This window comes from Sander lucioperca, chromosome 15 (genome assembly GCF_008315115.2).
Source record: "Sander lucioperca isolate FBNREF2018 chromosome 15, SLUC_FBN_1.2, whole genome shotgun sequence".
NCBI lineage: Eukaryota > Metazoa > Chordata > Actinopteri > Perciformes > Percidae > Sander > Sander lucioperca.
Genome location: NC_050187.1, coordinates 33,229,878 through 33,256,044, shown reverse-complemented (window position 1 = coordinate 33,256,044; position 26,167 = coordinate 33,229,878). Strand labels below are relative to the sequence as shown.

Genomic DNA, 26,167 nt, shown 5'->3' with positions numbered 1-26,167 from the left:
TTAGTTCTGACTCTGGGGACAACAAGCAGACCTGTCCCAGATGACCTGAGAGGTCTGGGTGGTTCATAGTGTACTAGCAGATCAGAAATGTATTTTGGCCCTAAACCGTTTAGTGATTTATAAACCAGCAAAAGTATTTTGAAATCAATTCTTTGAGGAAGGAGGAAACAAGGAAATGTGTACTTCCTCCCTGCCCACATACTCACCTACTTCCTATTTCAGCCTTGCAGTATATATACCAGCCCATCTCTACTCATTCCTTGCCAGATTGTCTACATATTTAACACCTTCTGCCTGCCAGACACACAGATTTATGATCTTTGCCTGACAGTCAGAAAATGTATGACTTATAACCTCTTTAAATGTCTCAGGCTGTTCGTACATCTCGCTACATAAGTAATGCACTGTAATTCGTATGTCTACCCATGGGCGTCAGTTTGGTTTGAAATGTGCTGGGGACAGAGACGCATTCAGAAGTACATTTCCAGAAGTGCTGGGTGCAATGACGCATTAATTCTTTTTGCGCAGGTCATGTTTTGAAAGACGCTGTCCTGTAGCTTATTAATGAATAAAAACGTGGTTTAATGTACGTAAACAATGATCAATGATTACCAAATTTCCCTCTCATATTGCTCCTCATTACCAATGAAAACTGTCAAAAAATCTAACCCAAAGTCCAAATATTATGGACGTTATCTGACATTAAGCGTTTCTGCTTCACATTTTCAGCAGGGCAGCGGAGCGGCTGTGGGTTGACTCCCCACGGTTCTCATGGGGTTTATAAGTCCTAACGTGAAAAGGCTTAACGTGGTTTAATGTACCTAAACAACGACCAATCATCACCACATTTCTGGTTCGATGTTTTGACAGTTTTCAGTCGTTATGAGGAGCAATATGAGAGAGAAATTTGGTAATCATTGATCATTGTTTAGGTACAAGCTTTTTCCTCGCCATAGGCACCAATGAAGAAGACAACGCTAATGTGAGATAACTTCTATAATCGTTGGATTTCGGTTTAGTTCTTTTGACAGGCTTAAGTGTTCATTACAAGATATGGCCATGAGAAATTTGGTGATCATTGATCGTGGTTTAGGTACATTAAACCACGTTAAGCCTTTTTCACGTTAATGTACCGACAGGCAGTGTTGTGAACAGAGAGCGTGCAGCCAGCGCAGCAGCAGAGCGGCTGTGTGTGTGTGTGTGTGTGTGTGTGTGTGTGTGTGTGTGTGTGTGTGTGTGTGTGTCTGCCCTGTGGGGATAGAGATTGTTGTGGATTTTTTGGCATCTGTCGCTCAAGAATTATATGTCTTATGGACTTTTTTTAAACTAAATTGAGATCGAGGTTTTCAAAAAAGTGGTGGGTACAAAATGACTCATGACGAAATCTGGTAGGTACGCGTACCCACCGTCCCCACCGAAATCGACGCCTATGTGTCTACCACGTATTTGGTATTTACACACAGGTCTTTCAAGCTGGGAAGCAAAGTTATTGTCCCAGAAGAAGATACAGGGAAAACTCAAGACTTTCACCCAGGAAACGGGTGTTTGTGTCGTGGAAGTACTAAGGGGACCTTTTTTTTTTTTAACCCAAACCACCATCCTTTTTCTAATCTTAACTAGTCGTTTTGGGTGTCTAATCTTAAATGTTGTCGCCGCATGATTATTAACTTTTCTTGGCTAAATTGAACTGCAACAGCTGCTGAAACGACCATCCTCACAGTGGCCATCCTCACCTCCTCCATCATTATCTGGTACGCTGCTGCCACTGCCAAGAACAAGGGCGGACTGCAGCGTAGCATCCACTCTGCTGAGAAGGTGATTGGCTGCATGTGCCGTCCCTCAAGGACCCTGAAGCACGCAGGAAAGATTGTGGCTGATCCTTCCCACCCCGGTCACAAACTTTTCAGGAGGCATGAGGCTAACAAGGTCCGGGACCCTCACTGACACAGTCTCTACACCCCCACCCACCCCTAGACACTACACGTTACATTAACATACATCCTGGACTATACCTGTATATTGCACAAAAAAATAGTTCCTGAACTTTTTGCACATTTATCAACATCTAGGACATTACACACTTAACCATAAAGCCTTCTTTTCTTATTTTTAAAACAGTTATAATGTACATATTTGTTGTGTGTTTGTCCTTGTAAGTGTTACTCGGCAATAAATCCTTTTCTGATACTGATTATAGTGAGGGATATGTTTTGTTGCAGACCCAGATGCAGTCTGAAAGAATGTGTATTTCATTATAACTTTTGCTAGGAAAGAAGAAACATCTTCATTCACCAAGGTTATTAGACATGCTCTGAAATATTAAATACAATACTTGAAGTAACTTGATGATGGTAGGGCAGAGACTGTGGATTATGGTAGAAGTTACATATTTTGGCAAAGTGCATGCAAAGCCTAGTTATTTGCTTTGTGTAAATAATAAGCGCTAGGTCTATATAAATGCTGCTGATGATGATAATGATGATAATTATTATTTATCCTTTTAGGAGGGGGGATTCAGAATACTTTCAACAATATCCATAGGTAGGCTATGATTTACAATAAAAACGTGAATTACAGGAACAACATTTTGTTTACACATTGCATTAAGTTCAGTATATTTTGAGTCACGTAATGTGTTTGTAAGGAATGAACACATTCCTTACAAATGTGTGTCTGGATCTAAACAGTCACCAAAAACACGACATTGCATTTGGAACTTTACATTAGATAGCATGATTTCTGACCATAAAAGGAATATTGAATGCAGAAAAGGATGAAAAGGACAGCGTCAGATAGGAAGCTGTTGAATATGTGCTGATAGGTTGTAGAAAGTAGTACTGTTAGAGACAGGGGGAAAACAAGTACAGGTTAAAAGGTTGTTTTTTTTATATTTAAATGAATATAAAATATCCATAATATAACTTCTATATAAAGTTATTTTTTATGCATTAGCGTTGGTTGTTTACATTAGACTGCATGGTTGTTTAAAGTTTGTGTTACATACTCCGGTACAGTAGGTGGCGCCATGCAGCCTTAACGTTGGTTTGTAGCCTGAAAAAGAAAAACACAGGAAGGACGCATGCGCAGTTTCTGCTTGAATCCGATAGGTCCGTTTCAAACAGAGACCGCGGCTGTGTTGTTGTGTTTAACGTTAGTTAGCTTGCTATCACACAAAAGAATATTATTCTGTCTCAGTAACTAATGCCCCAAACATAACTGCCAGGTAAGTGTTTCGTGGACTGATATCCCAGTTCGACTGTCATCCTTTTGTTCTTTTTGTACAAGTAAACCGACATTTTAAACCATGTTAACGTTAACGTTACTAGTATCGGTTGACAGGTGCGGCTGCACGTCAGCTGAACATTTTTAGCTAACCAGTTAGCTTGTTTGCTGGCTAAATGTTTAGCTAGTGAACATAATTTGAAACGAGTTAACTTTTGTAAATAAACATTTAACTTTAAACTGATTTATATATTGGCTGACACAGATAACGTCAATTAAGCACCACTAAAAGCAATGTTTGGCTCAATAGTCGACACTTTCTTATCAACGTTAACTGTTGTTAACATTATTTAAAGTTAAATCAAATTAGCTAACGTTAAGTTCGCGTTGTCTTTGGTGTAACGTTAGGGAAACGTTTGGTCACTGTTTGGCTTTTTGGTGCTGTCTTGGTTTACTTTTCAGTGTTTTCGCTGCCATTGTAAGGTAAGGTGCAACACCTAAGCTGAATAAATGTAACTAAAAGACTATTCTCAGACTTCTTAAGCGATTTTTGTCTTTAAGCTTTTTGAGTGTTTTTAAATTAAATGCTCTAGCTTTTCCAACGTTTTAGACACAGATACGGTGATAATAATGGTCCAAAATGATGTGAAAAAGAGACGCAAAACTACCAGAAAGGGACACAAACCGACTACAAAGAGACGTCAGATGACCAAAGAAAACAAAAACGACCAAAAAGAGACCAAACACGACTACAAAGAGACACAAAATATATAGGGAAATTGCATTTTTTTCAAATAGAAAAACGTAACATTTTCTTCAGGGAGTTACCCCTAAACCCCCCGCCAAATACGTGCTCCTAAGTCTTACACAAACCGAGGAAAAACCCTGCTCTTTATCCTTTTAGTTTTCTCCTTGTTTATTTGTTGCAGGATGATGGAATCATGCCTGAACACCAAGGCTGACGTACAGGAACACGTAGTGGTCGACGATTTGAAGAGGGATCTCTCATCGGAGTTCAGCACCCTACCAGACCCACAGGTAACCTGGAACTGACGCTAATCCACAACGATACCAACAATCAATTTGCGATTAATGACATGGTATGGTATCTCTATACAGGTGACTATGGGCAGAATACACCTATGTCACATATACTAATACAGCATGACTGCTGTATTTAGTGCATTATAAAGTGCATTATATAGTTTTAAACAACATGCACCTGTTTCATCATTTAAGAATAATGCAGTTAAAAGTCTTTTCTTCAAGAATCTGAAATCACTGGAAGAAGACACTGGACTTGCATACTGGACTATAGACTATTGTGATATTGCTTTTCATTTTTTTTTTTTTTTTTTTTTTTTTACATATTCATTGTATTCATTGCCTTCATTGTGTTCCAGTGTTTATTTGCCAGAGTTTCGGCTGGGAGCTTAAAAAGTCTAAAATTTCAAAATAAAAATGTTAGGCCTTAAAAAGTCTTTAATTTGCTGAAGTGTTGTGTTCTAGGTCTTAAATCATTTTAAACAGGTCTTAATTTCCCTGTGTCCATGTAACGCTACCTCTAATGGTCACTGGAGGTTTTTTTTATATTCTTTATTCTGTGGTGTAGTTCTTTCTTTCGCTCGTCAAAATGTAATTTCTGTATATTTACAGATTATTGTTTCTCTGTCGCTTTTTATTCCATTTTAATGTGTTTTATTAATTTAGCAAGTACTTTTGTGACTCTACATTTCGTTGTACTTTTATGTGGTGATATAGGTCATAAAAATAAATTTAAAGAGGTATTAAAAAGGTCTTAAAACAGGGGTGTTAAACTCAACTTCACCAAGGGCCACACTGGAAATGAGAATCACAATAAGGGCCGGACATGTACAGTTTACTGACACGCTTGTATTTAACCGAAAAAGTCAAAGTGTTTTTTTTGCATATCTCATATAGCTTTCTAACATACAGTTTGGGCCATGTAAAACCCTAAAAAAGTCGGCAAAAAACTTTCTTTGCCATCATAGAATTTAGCAAAACATGAAAAACAAAGATTACATTTTTAAAAGCAGGCTACCGCACAGCTGACTCCCAGCAACCTGTTTCACGGCCTGAATATGTAACCTCTCTGGTTGTGGGGGAATTTCTGAGGCTCAAAGTCAGCAAATCTGCCAAAATCTCCTTTAAGTGTCACATAATTACAGGGTGACTGACTTTTTTGGTGTTGTGCACAACTAGGCGGGCCAATATTAGTTGTGAACCTAAATTGATATGTTGGGCCGGATCAAAATTTGCAAGGGGCCGGATTTGGCCCCCAGGCCTTGAGTTTGACACATGTGGCCTTAAAAAGTCTTAAATTTGAGTTGTTGAAACCTGCAGAAACCTTGTTTTCCTGAGCTGCAGCGGAAGAACAGAAAGAGAAAAAGTATTTTTGTATTGAAAAGACTTTGGAAGATAAGCACTCGACGTGTTTAACCCAGTGCTCACAGCTCGTGTTAACGTTAGAAAAACTATATAAAAATATATTCGCGCAGAACATAGAAGGATTGTTGATTTTGTCCCCCCCATACCTTACATTAAAAGTGCATTAGGAAGGGATTTGTTAATGTCCTGCATAAACAGGAGGAAGTACACCAAGAAAAACCTGTTTCAATGTTCATTTGGCCACCTCACTATTGTTTTTAGATCGACTTCTGGAATAAATGTCAACCTATGATTTAAGTTTAGGGTGTGTAGCCCAATGTAGTCTTTAACTTTACCTCTTGCCGTCTTTAATTAAACCCTTGTGTGTTGTGCAGCATTCCAGCATCGAGGAGAAGGAACACCTTCAGGTCTACCTCCGCATCCGACCCTTCAGCTCAGCAGAGAGCGATAATGGAGAGTCGCAGGTAAAAAATAAAGACAAATAAAATAGTTATAGCTGTTTTTTTTTTTTTTAGAAACTCTGTTTATGGTATTTATTCAGAAAATGATGACTTAATGACACTTCAAAACACTCCCCAAAACAGTCTTTGCTTTACTGTTCAAATGTTCTGCTGTCAAAAGTCAATAACTGATTACTTAGTTGATGATGCTGCAGACCACTTAAATAAATGTGAACGGAAACAGAATAATTCTGCAAGAGAGATGACTATTTTTTCTCTTCTGTCTCCCTCTTTTTTTTTAACCCTCTTCCCTTTTTGTTTATAACAGGACTGTGTTACCATTGAGTCCCCAGACACAGTTTTGCTGAAGCCTCCACGTTTGTCCCTGTCAGCGAGGCTTAGCACTGACAAATCCCTTCCGCAGACTGGACAACGCTTCCAGTTCTCTCAGGTTGGTGTTTCCTGGCAGATAAGAAAACCAAAAGACTTTATTATATTGATCTTTGCCATACACATTTTAATAGGGAATTCCTTTTGAATATATCGTCACTTGTATGTATGTATGCAATGCATTTTAGTCTACCTCCCTTAGTTTCTGGACCTGAAAACAGGGCCACAGGCCAGGAAAGGTTGAGAAATCCTGACATGAAAGATGGGAGTGTTGTCATTATTATTTTTTAAATAATAAGACCGTATGTCCTACTCATTCCCTCCCTTCATTAGGTGTATGGTCCTGTGACAACACAGAGAGAGCTCTTTCAGGGCACCGTAAAGGATCTGGTGAAAGATGTTCTCGAAGGGGGAAACTCTCTGGTTTTCACTTATGGAGTCACCAATGCTGGGAAGACCTTCACGTTCTTAGGTGTGTTCCACTCTCTCAGACATTTAGTCAGTGCTGCTATTTAAATTAAGCAAAACAATTATTGCTGCAGTTTGGTACGTAATCCGTCTCGGGAGGAAGTGCGTTTCAGATTAGATGCAGGGAAGCTTTTTGCCACCACATCCTGTATGTCAGATCTCATGTTGTGTCTGATAAGCGATAGCCACATGGAGTAGGGCTGTGCACCGAATTCAGTACTTTTTAGGCACCGACCGAATTGCCTCCTTAGTATCGAGTATCGAAAAATGCCTCGTCATTCAGTACCCAATTTCACTACCTACAGTAAGGAGTGAATCTGATCAGCGTCAGGGAGCCAATAAGCATGTAGCATGTTTCTACCAGGATCTAATAATGCTTGTGATTGGCTGAAAAAAACTCTGCGTTACGCACAGAGACGGGGCTCACGTAGTAGGAGCAGAAAAAAATAAAAAGATTTGTGCTGTAATGTTAATTTATTTTTGTTGAAAATGAAATTGGTATCAAAAAGTATCACTTAGGAACCGGTATCAACGTCACGGTATTGGTATCAGTACCAGTATCGAACATTTTTAAACGATACCCAGCCCTAACATGGAGTTACGTGATTTTCAGTTCAGGGAATCACTGATTTAAGGAAGTGATGGAAGCACCTTAACTCGTAACGATCCAACAATGTGCTCTTGTCACTCCAGGGCCAGATGCCGATGCCGGTATCCTGCCCAGGTCTCTCGATGTTATTTTCAGCAGTATTGATGAACAGGTTTTCACTGGGATGAGCATCAAACCTCACCGCTGCCAAGAGTTCACAAGGCTCACCGTGGAGCAGCAGGCTGAGGAAGTGGCGTTCAAGAGAAACTTCTTCAGACAGCTTAAAGAGGTAAGCCATCCATCCAAAGCTGCTGCGGACCACAGGAACATAACTGGCAGCATGTTAGCAGAGCAACAGCTCCAGTCCTTCGTAAGTTTCTACATAGGAGTCATTCAGGCACAGCACTGCATTGCGGGTCGCCTGTGTTTTCACAGCATTCAGAACCCAATACATAGACACTGTACTGTTTTGCATGTAAAATGGAAGAAAATCGACTTGAAGCTTAAACGTTCGCTTTGGATTGCGGCTACGTATGTAAAACATGAGTAAAATGGAGCCATTATGCAGTCTTTGTAGACAGTTGTGTTGATGTAAAATAGTGTAATAAGATAATCTGTCGGATGTGTTTGAGACTGGCGACTGAAACATGTAGCTAAAACAACTCATGAGTGGGCAAGCCTTAAAGAGAGATTTAGGGAATTAGAATCAAGCTCTGTGTCATGGCAGTGTGTTGGTGAACGGTGTTTGGCCTCCCTCCGTGTCGCCACTGCTTGGAGCTCTGAGCAGCAGAGTTCTGCCTGACACAAATGACACACCCTGAATAAAATTGGCAAAATATCCCTTTTGGGCGTGACATGCTTGTGGCTGCTCAATGTTTTAAGAGACTTTTAGAGCTCTAAAAGGTCAGATAGATGGCAACCTACACTAAATATTCACGAAACGTGTTTCTGAAAACATTTTAAGCGAGAAATAGGCCATGCAGACGCTGAATCTGTCTGTTTTTTTGATCGACAAAGGTCAGTTACCGTCATATGCCGCTAATAAGCCTGAAAGTTTTTTTGGTCATCCTTTTCTTAAAGCTTGTAAAGTAAAAGTAAACCTCACTCTACCCCAGATATAAACTGTTAATGCTTTAAAAATGCAGCTCAGGAGCTTTTTTTTGTTTGTTTGTCCTATTTGTTTTTAATAATTACTCTTGTCATTGCTCTAAAAAGTGCTAAATAAATACACTTGAATACATGATAAATAAAAGAATATGTCTTTGATGCATTTTTAACCTTTTCATCTTTACTCTTTGTCTTTTAGAGTGACAGGAGCAATGCCAGCCTGACCTCGACCAATAAGACCCTTCTTGAAGGCAAGATTTAGATTAGTCTTTTAATTTATTGATTATTTTCTGCTTTTTGTTTTTCGTGCTGCGGTCGCTGCAAATCTGACACTGAAACCACCGGTGCAATGTGATACTATTGTACTAATTGTGATAGACGGCACCGTCAACTTCAGCGTGTTACCACAGGCAACGATTTTTTTAACGTTTGTGTCCATCGCAGGCTTCTCCATGCTGGACACGACTGTCGCAGCGGGGGACAAAATCAGCGTGGCGGTGGGAGCGCACACCAGGTTCTCTGTTTGGGTTTCTTTCTGTGAAATCTACAATGAGAACATTCACGACCTCCTGGAGGTGGTACCCAGCGGGGCCCCGAGGAGGGCCGCACTGCGCCTCTCACAGGACGTCAAGGGCAACGCCTTTGTCAAAGGTTTGAAGGGGCGGGCGGGGGGCAGACACATGCCACAAAACCTGACAGAAGTCTAAAGTTGTTTTTATATCAACAGGGTTTCCGCGGCGTCTTAAAAATCCTAAAGAAGTCTAAAATTTCAAAATCAAAATTTTAGGCCTTAAAAAGTATTAAATTAGTATAAGTATTGTGTTCTAGGTCTTAAACAGGTCTTAATTTCCCTACGTCTATGTAACGCTACCTCTAATGTTCATTGAAATACTTTTTAATTTTTTTTATTCCGTGGTTTTGTAATTCTTTCTTTGGATAGTCCAAATATAATTTGCTGTATATGTACAGATTATTATTACTGTGTCGCTTTTATTTAATTTGAATACATTTATTTACTCTGCAATTACTTTAGTGACTCTGCATTTCGTTGTACTTTTAATGTAAATAAAAAATGTCATCAATAATGGTCTTCAAAAGGTTAAATTTGTCTTGCAGAAACCCTGATTCAAATAATGCAGAGAAAAATATTTGCTAATAGTTTGAACAAAATGCACATCACTTTAAAGTAACTATAATGTTTGGTTTTGGTTCTGCCCGTTTCCAAAAGTGTTTGAAAATGAGTGACCTTCCTTGCAGCTCTTGTTTTTAAAATGAGTGAAGTTTCTCCAGTTGGGGACCATTTCAGTTTTTTATGACTATCCCGTTTTTCGTGCATTTGTACGTAGACCTGCGTTGGGTTCAGGTGAATAGTGCAGAAGAGGCTTACAAGGTGATGAAGCTGGGGAAGAAGAACCAGAGCTTCTCCTCCACCCGACTCAACCAGCTCTCCAGCAGGAGGTGAGGGTGAAAGTCACCAGCTTTAAGTTTGCCTCACACTTCAACGTAACAAGTGCAAAAGTCAAATAAGCATTGCTTGCTAGATCACCAGCTTTATCTGGAACAATAAGGAACCGTTGGTATGTTCTGTGGTATAAACTGTCAAAGATATTCTACCTCGATAATGTCCTCCTTTCATGGGCCCTAGGCAAGAGAATGTTCATATTATGCATTCTATCGTATCTTGGTTATTGATGTTAATAACATGTTTACTACAAATTCACGAGTGATTTTGTTATGTATACCCACCACATGTGTCTCTACTTTGTCTATTTTAAACCCCCTTCTAAAAGGGTTTGGTCGATAGCTGATGGCTGACAGTCATCGACCACTGAGCCTAATATCATTATTTAAAGCTGAAATGTGTGTTTGATTTTATTTATTTTCTTTGTCGTTTTGCAGTCACAGTGTATTCTCCATTCGCATATTGAGAATTGAAGATATTGGGACTCCGAGGGTCCACGCAGTCAGCGAGTGAGTGACACTTTAGATCTAGATGGCATATATAGATATATGTTTTCTGTGTGTAACTGTATGCTTGTGAAACAAGGCAGCATTAAAGCATGAAATGTTGAACATAAGAGTACAGACGTTGTTTAAGAGTGACGTCTTTAATGTGGATACATGTGTTTGTCATGAGGTTGTGTCTGTGTGACCTGGCTGGCTCGGAGAGATGCGCCAAGACCCAGAATATAGGAGAGCGCCTGAAAGAGGCCGGAAACATCAACACCTCACTGCTCATCCTGGGAAAATGCATCAACGCTCTACGACACAATCAGCAGGCCAAGTGAGATTGTTACCTGTCCGTCGTTCTTTCTGTGTCTTCAATTCCTTTTCAGTCAAAATACTTCATGGACTATGAAAAGGTTGCTCGATAGTACGGAAATCTCAGAGTTGACACCTAACTCTGAAACCCTTTAGAGCCTTTTATCCTAGGGCTGGGCAATATATCAATATTATGTTGATATCGTGATATGAGACTAGATATCGTCTTAGATTTTGGATATTGTAATATCATAAATGGCTTATGTGTCTTTTTCCTGGTTTTATAGGCTGCATTACAGTAAAGTGATGTCATTTTCTGTTACCAGACTGTTCTAGCTCTTCTGTTATTTTTACCTTTACCCACTTAGTCATTATATCTACATTACTGAAGATTATTTATCTAAAATCGCATTGTGAAGATATTTTGTTAGAGCACCAATTGTCAACCCTATAATATCGCCACAATATCGACATTAAGGTATTAGGACAAGAATATCGCAGTATCTGATTTTCTCCATATCGCCCAGCCCTATTTTATCCTCCTTTTTAGCACACTTGTTTTGGTTAACTGTATCTAGCAGATGAAGAGACAGCTATTTTCCTTGCGGAGAATGTATATTGGACTTGAATTCATCAAGTGGATACAAACCAAACTTTAATAGGATGATAAAGTTGCCTGTCTATGTGTGTAGAGTCTTTTATCAACTCCTACATTAGGCCAATACGGTGGGATCAGGGGAGAACTTGCTTGGACGCGTGTTCTGCGTGCCAATAATCAATGTCCACAATTTGTCTGCATTTCGATGCTGTGACACATTTATTTTACTATACGGCCTGCTCACCGTCCCACAAGCATTACAGTCCATTTTTTATTTCTGGTTTAGTTCCATTCATTTTCCTCATCAAACAAATCAAACAATGACACGTACTGACACGACTGACACGGTGAAAAGCTGTATGCTGTCCCCATTTTCCCACACACCTGTGTACCTGTGGCTGATTACCTTTATGCCTTCACAAAGGCAATGCTCCACCCAGTGCTCAAACATAAAACTGCATATTAATTGGCATAACCAACATGGTAGCCTATATAAACAAAACAAAGTGATGTAATGGCTCCAACAATGTGGATAGACATGCAAAAACAAGCCATGGCTGCTTGTTGTTGTTCTACCTCCTAAAAAATGATTAAGAGAATTCTCCACAAATTCACCTTCAAGAGTGTAGCAGCAAAAAACAGCTCAGAATGCCCAATATACAGACAGTATATCAATGCTAACTAAGCTGTTCCCTCCCTCAGGCTGCTTCATCATGTTCCCTTCAGGGAAAGCAAGCTGACCCACTACCTGCAGGGCTTCTTCTGCGGTCGAGGTAAAGCCTGTATGATCGTCAACATCAACCAGTGTGCCTCCATGTACGATGAGACTCTCAACGTCCTCAGATTCTCTGCTGTGGCACAGAAGGTACATACGCACTTTTATTTTCTCTCTTATTGTGCTTTGCTCTCTGAGAGTGTACTCATTTTTAATTCAGCTGCAGACTTTGCACACACACACACACACACCTGGAAAATTGCATCACAGTTTGGACAGTTAAAGTCCTCTGTTAAGCTGCAATACGACCAAATGCAGTACATTTGTCAATACATCATTATAATGCATATACATTATTGAATAGCCACTGACCAAAATTCAGTGTCTCACCAAAAAATCTAGGAAAAAAGTTCCATTAAAGGGTAAAAAAAATGACGAAAACACTTTGGAAAAGGTGAGAAACAAAAGGTGCAACGTACTTCTAAAAAAAGCGACAAAAAAGGCCAAAAATGTCGAAAAATCACCAAAAAGGCAAAGAAAACTTCACCAAAAAGGCACCAAAATACCTAGCTTAAAGCGACAAAAACGTTGAAAAAGACAAAACCTTGAAATGCAATGCAGTAATGATTTTGTTATATACTTCTTCTTTTTTTTTTTTTTTTTTTTTGCTTGTCTGTTTCCAGGTTGTGGTTCTGTCCATCAGGCCCCCTCCCATCCTGCCCCAGAGGTCTGCCAGTGAGGTGTCCTTCATCATCAACAATGCTGACAGGAAGGCTCTGCGGGGCAGCAGGAGGAGCTCCCTGATTGGCTGGGATAATAGCCTGGAGGATGTACAGGTGGGGTGGAGGCCGAGTCACATCATGAGGCTCTTTGGCTTTTCTTTATTACAGTTGATGCAATATTCTACTGCTGCGGTTTGATTCTTGGCCTGAAGTATCGCTAGGTCCATTTAGTCATGATGATGTTAAAATCCTTTGTGCAGGAGGATGAGGACGACGAGTATGAGGAAGAAAACAGCCTGATGGAGGACACGATGGGTCAGACGGGCAACGAAGAGGATGGCGAAGCAAGTGATGATAGAATTCTCGTTGGTAAAAAGACACACCAGGTCAGTCTCTTACCATTTTTACATGAAGTGCTTTTAACAAAGGAGTTGCCTCTAACTGCTTGACTTATTAAAAGAAATAAGTAGATATTAAAAACTAGCAGCAGGACCATTGTTGAAACATCAGGGATAAGGAAACATAAATATATGTAAAGCAGCAACAGGCTGTAAGTGTGGCAAGGTAGATTGTAACCCTGAGTAAGTAAATTACTCTTCATTCAGAACAACTTAATTGAATACTATTTCTCATTTTATATTTTTATTTAAATTGACTTTATTTTGTATTTTTTGTTTATAGCATAAGAGCTCTAAATGTGTTACATATTTTATGTGATTAGAGTACAAACACACTGCACACAACATCATACTGCTGTAAAGTTGGCATTAAATTTCATCCTAAGTGGTATTAAAAAGTCTTACATTTAACTCGGAGAGTCCTGGGGGTGCTCAGTATATAGACGGGTAGATTTAACATCTTGTTTCTAATGAACAGGTACTTAACATATTCACTAGTGGATACACAAATCCTTTCAGTGTTTAAACAGTTTTTTTTTTTGTTTTTTTTTTCATTGTTGTGCGTCGCTATTTTGTGTCCCGTTCCTCAGAGGCAGGTGGCGCTGTTGAAACAGCTGCAGGTTCAGCTGAAGAAGGAGCGAGCAGAGAGCCTGCTCATGGAGGCGCGGGTCAGAGAGGAAATCAGCAGAGAGTTCTCAGAGCTTTTCTCTGAGATGCAGAATGACTACAAGTGAGACTTTTTTGTTTGTGTATGTCTCTGATATATATATATATATATATATATATATATATATATTATATATATATATATATATATATATATATATATATATATATATATATATATATATATATATATATATATATATATATATATATATAAAATTTATTTATGTGTAACCAGGAACTATTTGGGCATGATAATTTGTGTGTGTTTAGTGACCGCTTGGCGAGGGAGAGAGAACTCTTGGAGGAGCGAGCAGAAAGGAGGCTGGAGATCTTCAAGAACCTCATTGACAAAATGGCCAACGCTGGACCCAGTCACGATGCACAAGCCATGGTAACACCATCTCTCATTTCCTTGGATCACACTCCATGTGTTGTTTGTTTTGTGTATTTGTTGGCTGGGTACATGTCAGAATCAATGCTAAAACAGGTTTTTGATAACAAACATATAATGATTAAAACATGAACGTATGAATCTATATTTGATACCGATCACTAGGTCTGGGCAATAATTCAGTATGATAATTTATCGTCTTTCGATGGAGTCCTATCGTGATGAAATCCTATATTGAGATATCGTGATATACAATTGATAATAACAAGCACATACTAACTTAATTTTCTCAGAAAATCTGTTGTGAAACATTTTGAGGGAATATCATTTGAAGATTAGCAGATTTGTCTTAACATCACACTCTTTTTGTGCATGCATGTCAACATAGACAGTATATAATTTCACTTGAAACTGTTTACCACGTTATTAATGATTATCTAACATCTCATTGTAAAAATATTTTGTGGAAGCACCAATTGTCAACCCTACAATATCGTCGCAATATCGGTATCGATATATTTGGTCAAGATTATCGTGATATTCGGCATATCGCCCAGCGCTTAATTACTTAATTATGGCCTGTTTTTGACCGGCTTGCTAAAGCCACTGAAATAATGATGATTCCTGTTAGACCGACTTTATTTGCTGTGAGAGCAAAGGGAATTGCAAGATTTTTTAACATTGCCTACAAAGTCAGACAAGTTATTTGATCTCTTTTTGACAATTTATATTAATTACCCAAGCAGACATTTGTATGTAGCCATTTAAGCAGGTATGGGTTAAGTATATTTGTTCCAGGATACTCTGACAGGTGTGGTCTAGTCTATACCCACAGCGTTCCACTTCCGGGATTGCTCCGACATTGCTGGAAATTCCGGCGGATATCACTCTTTTCGGCGGGATGTCCCTCACCTTCCACTTTCTTTGTGTTGTGTTATAAGGACTATGGTTAACTGCTCCTCAGATCTCTGCAGGGTAAATCCAGACAGCTAGATAGACTATCTGTCCAATCTGAGTTTTCTGTTGCAACAACCTTTGAACGTACACTGGTTTTCCCCAAAACAAGTTCCTTTCTGAAGCTGTTTTGCAGAGGCACCATGGCTCCGTCCGGCGCTTAGCGCCGCCCAAGACGATTGTGATTGGGTTAAAGAAATGCCAATAAACCAGATCACATTTTTCTCCCATCCCGGAATGCGATGCGAGACTAGGTGTGGTTGAACCACCTCATGGCGATGTGCTCACTAATCTCCCGGACTAACTTCTCTGATGTTTCCTTCCTCCTGCAGGACACATCTCTGGACTCCTCTGAATTGGCAGACATAAAGAAGGCCGCTGAGGCTGCTCATAAATGTCTGGATTCAGGCCGAGCAGGGGCTCAGGCAGACAGAGGAGACTTTGTGGAGGAGCTGGAGAGAAAGGTGTTGGAACTCCAAGAGCAGATGGCTCTCAAACACAATGGTAAGAACACGCATGAATCCATCACTATGTCTGAAAGGCAGATGGGAGGAGTAAAAGACAAACTGAGCTGTGCTCCTTTCACTCGTGGTGTGTGGGGTCTGGAGCTCTGATCCACAGATAAATATAATCCAACAGCATGACTTCATGGCCTCCATTGGTATTTTGTTAGACCCAGCACACAGTTAAGGATCAGTTCACTCATATCCCAATTATGTTTCTCTCCAACTGTTCACAATGTATCCAGAGTGACAGAGAATGTCTCTGGAAATTAGAGAACTTCATCATAAAGAATTGAACGGTTGCTTTTATCATTCTAGTATCAAAAAGGTAAATTCTCATGTGCAATTTATATAATAGAAGATCAATACTTGCCGTCCGTGTATTGATATAGTATTGCCACAGAAAATATTGCAGTACTATGCTGTATCGATTTTTTTTCCTGGATTACCCTTAAACCATGAAGGCCGTGTCCCTTCACTGACAATAACAGCATTTTATATAGAAATGTCAAAAATGTAACAACCTTCATCTGAGTACTATAAGATATTCGTTTGACAGTGCGAAATGTATTTTTAAAGTGGTAAATGGCAACATGTCTGTCTTTCAAAATAGATGGTTTGATTCCAGCGTGACACCTCTAGCCTACATTTCACATCCTGTTTTCATATCTTCATTTGTATGTTATTTCCTAGGTGAAGCCAGTGGAGTCGATGCAGAAGAGAAAGGGAGGCTTCTCATTCTGCTCCAGGAGAAGTCGTCAGAGATTGCCCGACTGGAGAAACAAGTGGGAGGCCTGCAGAGGGCGCCGGAGCCGGGCTCACAGGGCTGCTCCTTGCTGGTCGAGGAGGGGAGTCCACGTGAGAGAGAGCGGCTGCAGGTAAAAACCCCAGGGAAGTATCCTGAACCAGTTGTTAATTAGCGTTATCTCCTCTCTTACAATTAGGGGTGTCCCCGACTTAGAATTTTCATAGTCAAATCAGAATCGTCAAGTCTTGCCTATCGTTGGCTGATCGTTGAATCATGTGGGTGGGGGGCAGTGGGGGCGGATCGTGGCGATGTGACGACCGTCGGTCTTGGATCATGGAAAGTAAAAACTTAAATCTGTCATGGAGCGGTTGGATTTATTTACCCACTTTAAAAAGATTTATTAAAAGCTTCAAATGATTTGCGACGAGACAAAACCGATTTAGAACGTTGCAGGGAAAAGTTGTAGCGGTCTGAACCGGCCCGGAGGCTCAACAAGCGCCCACAAGCACCGTATATGGTCGAGCTACCTAGAGATGGACTGAAGAGAGCGAGTGTTGCTAAAACAAAGCCATGAATCAGAGAAATAAAGCGTTGTTTTTTCTAGAAATGCAACTGTAGCAAGCATCTCACTATCGCTGACGTTGTCCACATTCATATTTAGTAGGGATGGAAATCACCAGAGGCCCCACGATACGATATTACTGCGATTTTAAACATATTGCAATATTCTGCGATATATTGCAATTTATTACCTTTTTGTCCAACTTCAATTTTATCCCAATTTCAGATTATGTCCCCAAAAGGAAACAACATTTCTCTGTGCGTTCATCTCACTTCAATTTTATTGCTGCAAAATGGGATTGTCAAGCAGACAAACTGACCAACACACATATATAATAAAAGATGGATACTTGGCGTATGTGTATCGACATAGTATTGCATCGGAAAATATCGCGATACAATGCTGTATCGATTTTTCTTCCCCCCCACCGCTAATATTTAACCACACAACAAATTATATCCAGCTTAAAAAAAAACCTAAAAGTCAGAAGTTAAGAAGGAAATACAAGAGTCGTTGTGGTATGAAGATCGTACACCATCTTATCTCGTCTCATCGGGGTGAACTGGCAGGTTCCAGAACGTTGCAGACCGGCCCATTGCAGGTAGCTGCAAGTTTACACTCTTCTCGTCCAGAATCTTTGGTCTAACCTGGACTTTACGGCGCCGCGAAGATTCGATTATGAATCAGGCTCGTTACATCGAAGCATGGAATACTTGACTATTTGGGGTCACCCTTACTTACAGTATAAGGTTTGTGGTGTGTTTTATCGGGACAAAGATGTGTGCATTCCCAAAAATGTCCCTCCTCATGACTAAGCAGCCCTTCTAATTAATGCTGCGCAGTGACCATCTCCAAAATCAGTTGGAGGTAAATGCCGTTTTCAGTGGTATGTTGACAGCCGGAGGGTCAAATGTTTCCCTTTCACTTTGTGCACCGACATTTCCATTGTTGATGTAGGTAAACCAATTACCTGTTCCCAAGCTCGTCTTTCTAACCCCCAGGCTGTCACTGGCCTATATAGTATTAGCCTGGTGTTTGTTATGCCATGCATGTATCTAGGGCTCACCTAGGTTAGCAGATAGAATATTTAACATTTATTGAACAGAAAAAGAGTCTAAATGGACAGAATTTTGCAGTCACCAAGAATAAATCTACTGATTACTGGTTTTACCAGGAAAACAAGAAATTACAAGAAACAAGAAATGACCAAATGAATGAAGTGTTTCTCACCAGCAAGACTTGTTAATCTCTGTTTTTAGTGACACTCTCCCCACCGTTAAGTTTTTTTTTAAAGCTGTTTGAACATTAAAATAGAAATGAACGGTCACTCCTATCACCTAGGAGGCGTTGGCTGCCCTTGAGAAAGAGAAGAGAGGCAGAGAAGACGCCCTCGCTGCTTTGGAGTACCAGACTATGGGAAGAGAGGAGGCACTCGCAACCTTAGATGAGGAGAGGAAAGCAAGGGAGGAGGCCCTTGACACACTCGGAGAGCTAAAGCGAGGCAAAGAGGAGTTGCTAGCGTCCCTTAAAGAGGAGAGAGAAGGCAAAGAGAACGCAATGGCAGCCGTCGAAGCCGAGAGGAGAGCCAAGGAGGATGCCATTGCTGCCCACCTGGAAGAGAAGCAAAGCCGAGATGACGTGGTTGCTGCACTTGGTCAAGAGAGGAGTGGCAAAGAGGACGCCCAGTCTGTTCTGGAGGTGGAGAGGAAGGAGATGGGCCGGCTGGTTGAGGAGAGAGTAAAGAGGCAACAGGAGGGTGATGCACTTCGACAAGAAGTCCAAGAGCTGACTTCCAGACTGGAAGCCGCACAGCGTCAGGTAGCCCACAGTATGATATTAATCTGTAAATCATTTGTGAAACAATAATATACATACAACAGTACCATTCAAAGGTTTAGACACACTTTCTCATTCACTTAAATGAGAAAGTGTGTGCAAACTTTTGACTGGTACTGTATACTATTTTTGTTAAATGGGGATTTTTCCAGGAAATGTATCGGAGTCTGATATTTGTGTTCCTGACAAAAGCTTTGAGTTTTGTCTTGGAATAATGGTTATTTATGTTTTATTAAATGTTCTGAGTGCTGCATGTCTAAAGAAAGTGATTTTTATGATCACAGGTGTCCAGCAAGACGGAGAGAGCGGAAGAAGTGTTGGTCCAACTACAAACTGCTCAGGCACAACTGGATGATCGCTCCAAGGAGCTCCAGGAGAAGACTTCGCAGATCCACACCCTGACACAGGAAGTCCAAAGCCTGAAACGGGAACTGCAGACTTCAGCAGCATCGTCCGACGGTGTCCGTGATCAGCTGCGAGAGCAAGTGTCGGAGCTTAGGAAGAACCTGGCTGTGGAAGAGGAGGAAAGTGAGAGCCGGCGCAGACAAATGCTGGAGCTGGAGCGTGAGCTAGGACAGGCAAAAGAACAGCTGGCACTCAAGCAGCAGATCTCCGACCAGCAGCTGGAACGGTTAACCGAGAAGTGGAATCAACAAGAAGCAGCTTTAAAGCGGCAAGTTGAAGAGCTGGGAAAGAAGCTTCAGGACAAAGAAGTGATGTTGCAGCAACCGCTGGATGACCTCCGGTCCGAGCTCGAATGCCAAGAACGTGCTTCCAAAGAAGAAGCTAAACAGCTGAGAGCAAAACTTGAGGAACAGTCGCAGGCCTCGGAAAAGCAGGAACAGGAGCTCAATGAGAAGCTGCGGGAACAAGAAGTGATGTCACAGCAGCAGCTGGAGGAGTTAAAACACAAACTGAGTGAACAAAAAGATGCTTTAGATGATCTAAAGCAAAAGCTCAGTGAGCGGGAGCAAACTGCACAGCTGCTGAAAGCCAAACTAGAAGACGCTAAGTTTAACGGTTCAGACATTTCCTCTAGCTCTGCCGCTGAAGAGGATCTCAAGAGGTTGAACTCTGATCTCCAGACTGAGATTGCATCCCTGAAGTCAAAGGTTTCCAGCATGGCAGAAACTCTCAGTAAAACGGAAGCTCAGCGGGCTCCCTCAGAAATGGAGATGATGCTAAAAGAAGAGGACAAACAGGTGGAGCTAGCCGAGGCGGCCAAAGTGTCCACAGAGAGAGTGGCGGAGCTGCAGAGAAAGCTGCTGGAGAAGGAGGCACAGGTGACGTCCCTGCAGAAGAACCTGCAGAAGGCGCGGGAGCAGCGGGAGGAGGAGGAGAGCCAGGCGGTCCAGGAGGCCCGGCGCAGGGAGGTGGATAGGCGCCGGGAGCTGCTGGCTGTGGCGCATGAGGCCATCGCTCAGAAGGACGAAGAGCTGGGGAAGAAAGCCGAGGAGATCAACAGGTAAGCATGTTTGGGTGGGAACTTTCATCTCCAGCAGGGGGCGACTCCACTGGCTCCAAAAAGGTTCTATCGAAGTCTATGAGAAAATGAGCCTACTTCTCGCTTGATTTGTTACCCTAGTAAACATTTTCATAATGAGTTTATGGTCTCAATCGCTAGTTTCAAGTCTTCTTCAATACAGCATGATGTTCATTTTGTAAACGTTGGTTCCATTTATTTTTAAGTAAGTTTATTCCGGGTCAGATGTCCGGAACGATTGGCACTAACAAATCAACAAAGTTTTAAGCTACATATATTTAAGTTAAAGGTCTAATGTGTAGGAATTTCTCCCATCTAGCGTTGAGATCATATATCACAATCAACTCTCTCGCACCACGCAGTTCAAAGTACGTATTACAGCTACGGTAGCCTTCACGCTTCAAAAAGCCGGTCTCTTGCTCTTTTCAATATCCTTTTTCTTTTTCTGGGCGAAGAAGAAGACTTTGGAATTTGGATTTTGAATATGTGTGGTCCTCCATGTTTCCATTAGCAGCACCTGTGAGGTTATCATGTGACAGCGAAAACGCAAAAGGCGGAGCAGTATGTCCTGTATGTACCTTACTGGCTAACGTATTTCAAGATGGAGCATGAATATGGAGCGTCTACCCCAGTTCATGCAAATGCAAATGTAAAATTTCAAGCCAAAAGGAATACTTGGAATTGATGGTGGTGGTAAATATTAATGAAAAAGGACAAGTTTGTGAACGGGCAACACAGATTTTGATCATGAACAACTAAACACGTTACACACTGGACCTTTAAGTACTCGATTTTCCTGCTCAACTTTTGTACCGATTTGGGTACCAGTACATGGAATTTGCTACTTTTTTTCCTGTTTTTTCTTTCGATTTTCTTGTGTATATTCAACATCACCAAAAAGGTATCGATCAATAGAATTTCAAAATAGAAAACGTTACACTTCATAGCGTATTGTATTCATTACACAAGGTATGGGCTGGGTCCGGATTGACTTGCTGTTTTGTCCGGACTTTGAGAAGCCCTGCTTTAGGGCCTGTCAATCAGGACTGAGGCTTAGCAATGCTAACTATGGCACTGTGGACATTAAAATAGACCTGAACTTGTTTTTCCGTGTTTTCGTCTTAAACTTTGACCCTCTCACTGTGCGTTTTGACTTCATCAAAGTTAACTGGAAAGTTTTTGTCGGCTAAATGTCAAATATCTAAATACCATTTATAATGGACTCTATCTATTCACAAAGCAGTCTCTCAGAAACAAAACAAACAGTATGTTGTCCTGTTATCCTGGAGTTGTTCATTATCCTTCTCTGACTCAGACTATTCCCCCTGAGCTGCAGAGAAAACTAATAAATGGTGAGATGCGGTCTCTCTGTAATACCTTGTTTTATGGTTCTGTACTAGACTATTACTGTCATTGTGAAACATATTTTCTCTGTATTACCTTGTCTTCCATCTCCAAGTACCTTGGTGTCCAGGGAGAGTTGCATTAATCCCTCCATCCACTCACCGTATTAAAGAGTCTGAGGAGCAGTGGTGTTGTTCTGAAACACAATGTGCTCACTTGTCTTTTATAAGTAATTGGTTGCAGTTCATTATCTTGTCTCACTTTCCCAGACTAAAAGAAAATGCCAAGCGGAACTTGGACAAAGTCAAGAGCCTCGGCCTCGACCTTCAGAGAAAAGAAGACGACACATCAGACCTCAGAGAGAAACTAGCTGACTATAAGAAGCAGATCCAGCAGGTCCAGAAAGAGGTACACATCATGTTTTTAAAACCTACACATAGGGCCCTATCTCGCACCCGGCGCAGCACAGCACAGCGCAAAGCCCGACGCAAGTGTCTTTGCTAGTTTAAGACCGACGCAGTTGTCAACTTCCCGTCCAGCGCCCGCATCGTTTAAATAACAAATGCACCTGCGCCCATCTGTGCGCCCATGGGTGTGCTGGTCTTACAGGGAGGTGTGTTCAGGTGAATTCTGGGCATATTGCTATCTTGAGGCAGCGGGAAGTGATCGTGCCATTGACCAACAAAAACCTGGTCTAAAGTCAGTAACGCAGCATTTCATTGTTATTTTAACAGAGCATTAGTAAAATGCTCCTAGGCTCGTGCACGGCCTGCGCACACTATGCTTGTTACACACACAGGGACGCACAGCTGCACACAAACATGCAGAAGATTAAAAATAAAAATATTGCAATGTGACGTAGCCCTAAACGCCCAAAACACACCTATAATTAATGAAGACACTAAGTACAACCCTTTATAACAATGTGCCCGGCACACAGACCCTTTTTTTCCACCGTCAAATCAGCAAAAGTGGATTCGCACACGCCCTAAACGCACCTGCGCCAGGTGCTTCTTATTTTTTATTATTTTTTTTAAAATTATTTTTATGTTTTTATTTTTAATGTTTTAAGATTAGTTTTTGCAATTTTAGGTCTTTATTTGATAGGACAGCTTAGACATGAAAGTGGAGAGAGAGTGGGAATGACATGCAGCAAAGGGCCACAGGTCGGAATTGAACCTGCAGCCACTTTGGCGAGGACGCAACCTCTGTACATGGGGCGCACGCTCTACCCCGGTGATTCACCCAGGTGCCCCATATAACATTTTTTTTTCTTTTTTTGTCATAATGATATCATCTGGCGCAATAAACCCATTGCGAAAGGCTGCGACTTATCGCAAAATACACTCCTTTCTTGTGTGGTGCTGTATTTAATTCAATGTTCAATTTGTTAAATAATGTTGGAAATCATTTCCTTACATTTGTTTTTAATTCAATCAGCTATGTGCTGTATTTTAGCAGAATACTGAAAGCAGCAGAAATGCAAAACTGAGTACACTTTAATATCTGTTTATTTATCACAAGAAATATCGTTATCACGATATTCAAAAACGGTAACGTATATTTTCCTTCATATCGTGCAGCCCTCGTTGATTTTGAAGTATGCAACATAGATATTGCTTTTTGCTAATTTGGCTTTCTTTTGTTTGTTTTAAATTCAACAAATTCAACAGTTCTGTCTTTTTTTTAAATGAGTCGGAAGCAGAAAGCAAAACCTAACTTTACTTTTAATGATATTAAACAAAGAAACGTTCTCCCCTCGTCTTAAAATGAGCAGCCTCCTTCCTTGTTTACTGCTGCAATGAAACGCTTGGTTACGTTGTAATCTTGGTTCTCGGAGTAAAGACTTTTTTCCCCGTCATACTCTTAATTGAAGTTTTCTTTATAGTAGTGTGTTAAAGTCTCGTCTTGTCACACCTCTATCGTTCAGTTTAAGAAAGTTACATTCAGGGAAACTTTGACACAAACATTGGATCACTGTGTAGCGATACTAATTGGATACAAACAGCAGACAGCTTGAATCACGTTTATCTATAATGTTGTGTGACCTTTTGTTTCCAACTCCTTGATTACTAAAGATCTCAGCCATGAGGGAAGAAGAAAAGGTTTTGAGGCAGAAGCTGGCTGACGCAGAGAAAGCCAAGAAGCAGCTTCAGTCGGATGTTGCCAACAGAGACCGAGCTATTCAGCAACTCAAAGTGGTAAGATAGTCTGTCGGTCTTTCACTTTTTCATTTACCAGGCTTAGAATGGGCCTTTTGGAGTGGGGCGGGGGGGGGCACTACACACAGCAGAAGGCATGATCGGTCCGCGTTCAGTGAAGGCAATTAGTCTGTGTTACCTTATTTGACAGAAATATATGCATTTACCTGTGATTTCTGCCAATTTGATAAACAAAAATGTATTTTATGCTTAAGTAAATTAAACCCCAATTAACAAAACTGCTTAAAAATATAATAATATTTGAATGAATCACCGGGAGAGTCGGTATATAGACTCTGGAGATCAATCTGAGATCAGCTCTCATATTCAAGTTCATGTTCTGCTTGGTGCTGGTGATCTTCCTTTGGGGCTGGCTAAAACCTCTTTGGGGGGGTGCCAAAATTGTGTTAATGCCGGAAAAACCCTGCAAATCTCTGGAGGCTTTAAGCATGTTTTCACTAAAAGAGCATTGACCTCTTCCTGTGTGTGTGTGCCAGCATACAATCCAACAGATTTCCCTTTGGCTGGCTCCATACTGATATATTGCTCTGCCATCTTCATGCTCGAGTAATTTCCTCATCTCCTCCTTCCCTCCTCTAGGAACAATCATCTGACACCAAGTCTGACCAGACGCGCTACCAGAAGGCCTGTACAGGTAAACGATGTGTCTTTGTGTGTGCTTTGCTCGCGGAAAAGCGTTTTTGTCGTGTTTGTGGAAGGCGGTCTGCCTTTGAAATCATCATGGCCAGTCCTTTTTTTTTTTTTTTGTAGCGCTGCAGCTGATGGTTATTGTCAAACTGATGGTTAGTCCCATCACAAGTTTCCAGAGCCGAATGATGACATCTTCAGATTGCTTGCAAACAATATTCCATTTATAATCAGATACAACAGAAGAAGTCTTCAGGTACAGTGTGCCCTGTGCCCAAAGTGAATCTCCCGAGCGGCTTTTCTGTTGAGGGTCTTTGGGTAAAACTCTAAACACGCTCTGTGGCTGACCTTTAACCTGTTTTATGAAAAGCACCTCCCTCAGGGATCAACATATGTATTTTTTAGGTTGAATCTGGCTTCCTGCGTGTAAACCTGTACTGTGCATGTGCCTGTGTGTGCGTTGATTCGTAGACCTTGAAGCCAAAGAGCGTGTGATAGAGGCCATGCGTTTGGCTCTGACGGAGCAGGAGGAGACGCAGGACCAGATGGAGCAGGTCTTGGAGGAGAAACTCAACCTCAACCAGGAGCTCTCCAGCGGTAAGGATCTAAAAAAAAAAAAAAAAAAAAAAATCAAAGCAAGAAGATGTAGTCTGTCACTCAAATCTATAGTTGCAAAAAACAACAACAACCTGGCCACTCGATTAGCGAATATTAAAGTTATACTAAAAGTACTTAGTTTCGTCTTTGAATGTACGTATTCGTTTTGTGGAAACACTTTTCTTCAGTGTCTTGTTCCCTGGTTTCAACCATTTCAGAGGTGGAGAAATTGAAAGGGATGTTGTTGAAGCAGGACCGCCGGGGAAACGACACGCGCACCTTCGTCGACAGCCCATCGGATGACCTCAAACTGGCCAAACGGGAAACTGCCCAGGCTCAGGAAAGCTTGAAGGTAATGAGGGGAAGTGACTTTCAAATATTGTCTGTGCGGGTCCTCAGTCAACCACCCAGTTGGCCCAACAGTATTTGTACATCTCTCCTTTGCATTCCTACCTTTTGAAATACTTCAAACAGATCCGTTTGTGTTGTGTGTTCAGTGACCACTTTTTTCATTAAAGTAAACTAACAAATGACCCTGGTCACATATACATATGTGCTGAGGTTCTTAAATAACAACTAGTAAGACTGATGCCTATTGTCGGATCAGAGTAGCTTGTCTTATATTTCTACTTATTGTAGGCACTACCCTTGTTGTTGTTGCATTTCAGCTAAAGCATGTTTCAGGCACTTAATACCGACATCCTCATTACAAAAACAACCCTTTTGTGTACAGCTGTGTGCAGAGAAACACCAGGCCGAACGCAAGAAGTGGCTGGAGGAGAAGCTGTCCCTGATCGGCCAAGCTAAAGAGGCGGAGGACAAGAGGAACCAGGAAATGAGGAAGTTTGCTGAAGACAGAGAGCGCTACACTCGACAACAGAGCCAGTTGGTAGGGAGAGGATGATATGCAA

The 26,167-nt window shown here is 41.0% G+C and overlaps 1 protein-coding gene and 1 long non-coding RNA gene across 6 annotated transcripts in view; one reads left to right on the top strand and one right to left on the bottom strand.

The window, feature by feature from the left end:
- Nucleotides 1-367: 367 nt before the first annotated feature.
- LOC116061700 lies at nt 368-21,879 on the bottom strand. Its single transcript, XR_004107782.1, has 3 exons — nt 21,869-21,879; nt 16,485-16,494; nt 368-419 (listed from the first exon to the last, which is right to left on the bottom strand). It is a non-coding gene; the product is annotated as an uncharacterized LOC116061700 (long non-coding RNA).
- Nucleotides 3,083-26,167, top strand: part of LOC116061698 (kinesin-like protein KIF20B) — a 56,636-nt gene continuing 33,551 nt past the window's right edge. For 2 of the 5 annotated variants that reach the window (XM_031316009.2, XM_035992279.1), the window contains exons 1-26: nt 3,083-3,223; nt 4,152-4,260; nt 6,006-6,095; nt 6,400-6,522; nt 6,795-6,933; nt 7,623-7,807; nt 8,825-8,876; nt 9,070-9,276; nt 9,972-10,083; nt 10,525-10,596; nt 10,763-10,909; nt 12,188-12,350; nt 12,884-13,036; nt 13,183-13,308; nt 13,911-14,050; nt 14,260-14,380; nt 15,667-15,838; nt 16,531-16,715; nt 18,489-18,965; nt 19,268-20,448; nt 22,080-22,218; nt 23,889-24,011; nt 24,612-24,666; nt 25,131-25,256; nt 25,475-25,608; nt 25,990-26,145. In XM_031316009.2, coding sequence (XP_031171869.2) covers nt 4,153-4,260; nt 6,006-6,095; nt 6,400-6,522; nt 6,795-6,933; nt 7,623-7,807; nt 8,825-8,876; nt 9,070-9,276; nt 9,972-10,083; nt 10,525-10,596; nt 10,763-10,909; nt 12,188-12,350; nt 12,884-13,036; nt 13,183-13,308; nt 13,911-14,050; nt 14,260-14,380; nt 15,667-15,838; nt 16,531-16,715; nt 18,489-18,965; nt 19,268-20,448; nt 22,080-22,218; nt 23,889-24,011; nt 24,612-24,666; nt 25,131-25,256; nt 25,475-25,608; nt 25,990-26,145 — 4,686 coding nt within the window. In that variant the 5' untranslated portion in view covers nt 3,083-3,223; nt 4,152. The remainder of the gene's footprint in view (nt 3,224-4,151; nt 4,261-6,005; nt 6,096-6,399; nt 6,523-6,794; nt 6,934-7,622; nt 7,808-8,824; nt 8,877-9,069; nt 9,277-9,971; nt 10,084-10,524; nt 10,597-10,762; nt 10,910-12,187; nt 12,351-12,883; nt 13,037-13,182; nt 13,309-13,910; nt 14,051-14,259; nt 14,381-15,666; nt 15,839-16,530; nt 16,716-18,488; nt 18,966-19,267; nt 20,449-22,079; nt 22,219-23,888; nt 24,012-24,611; nt 24,667-25,130; nt 25,257-25,474; nt 25,609-25,989; nt 26,146-26,167) is intronic. The other 3 variants (XM_035992280.1, XM_035992282.1, XM_035992281.1) reach the window with 3 other exon arrangements.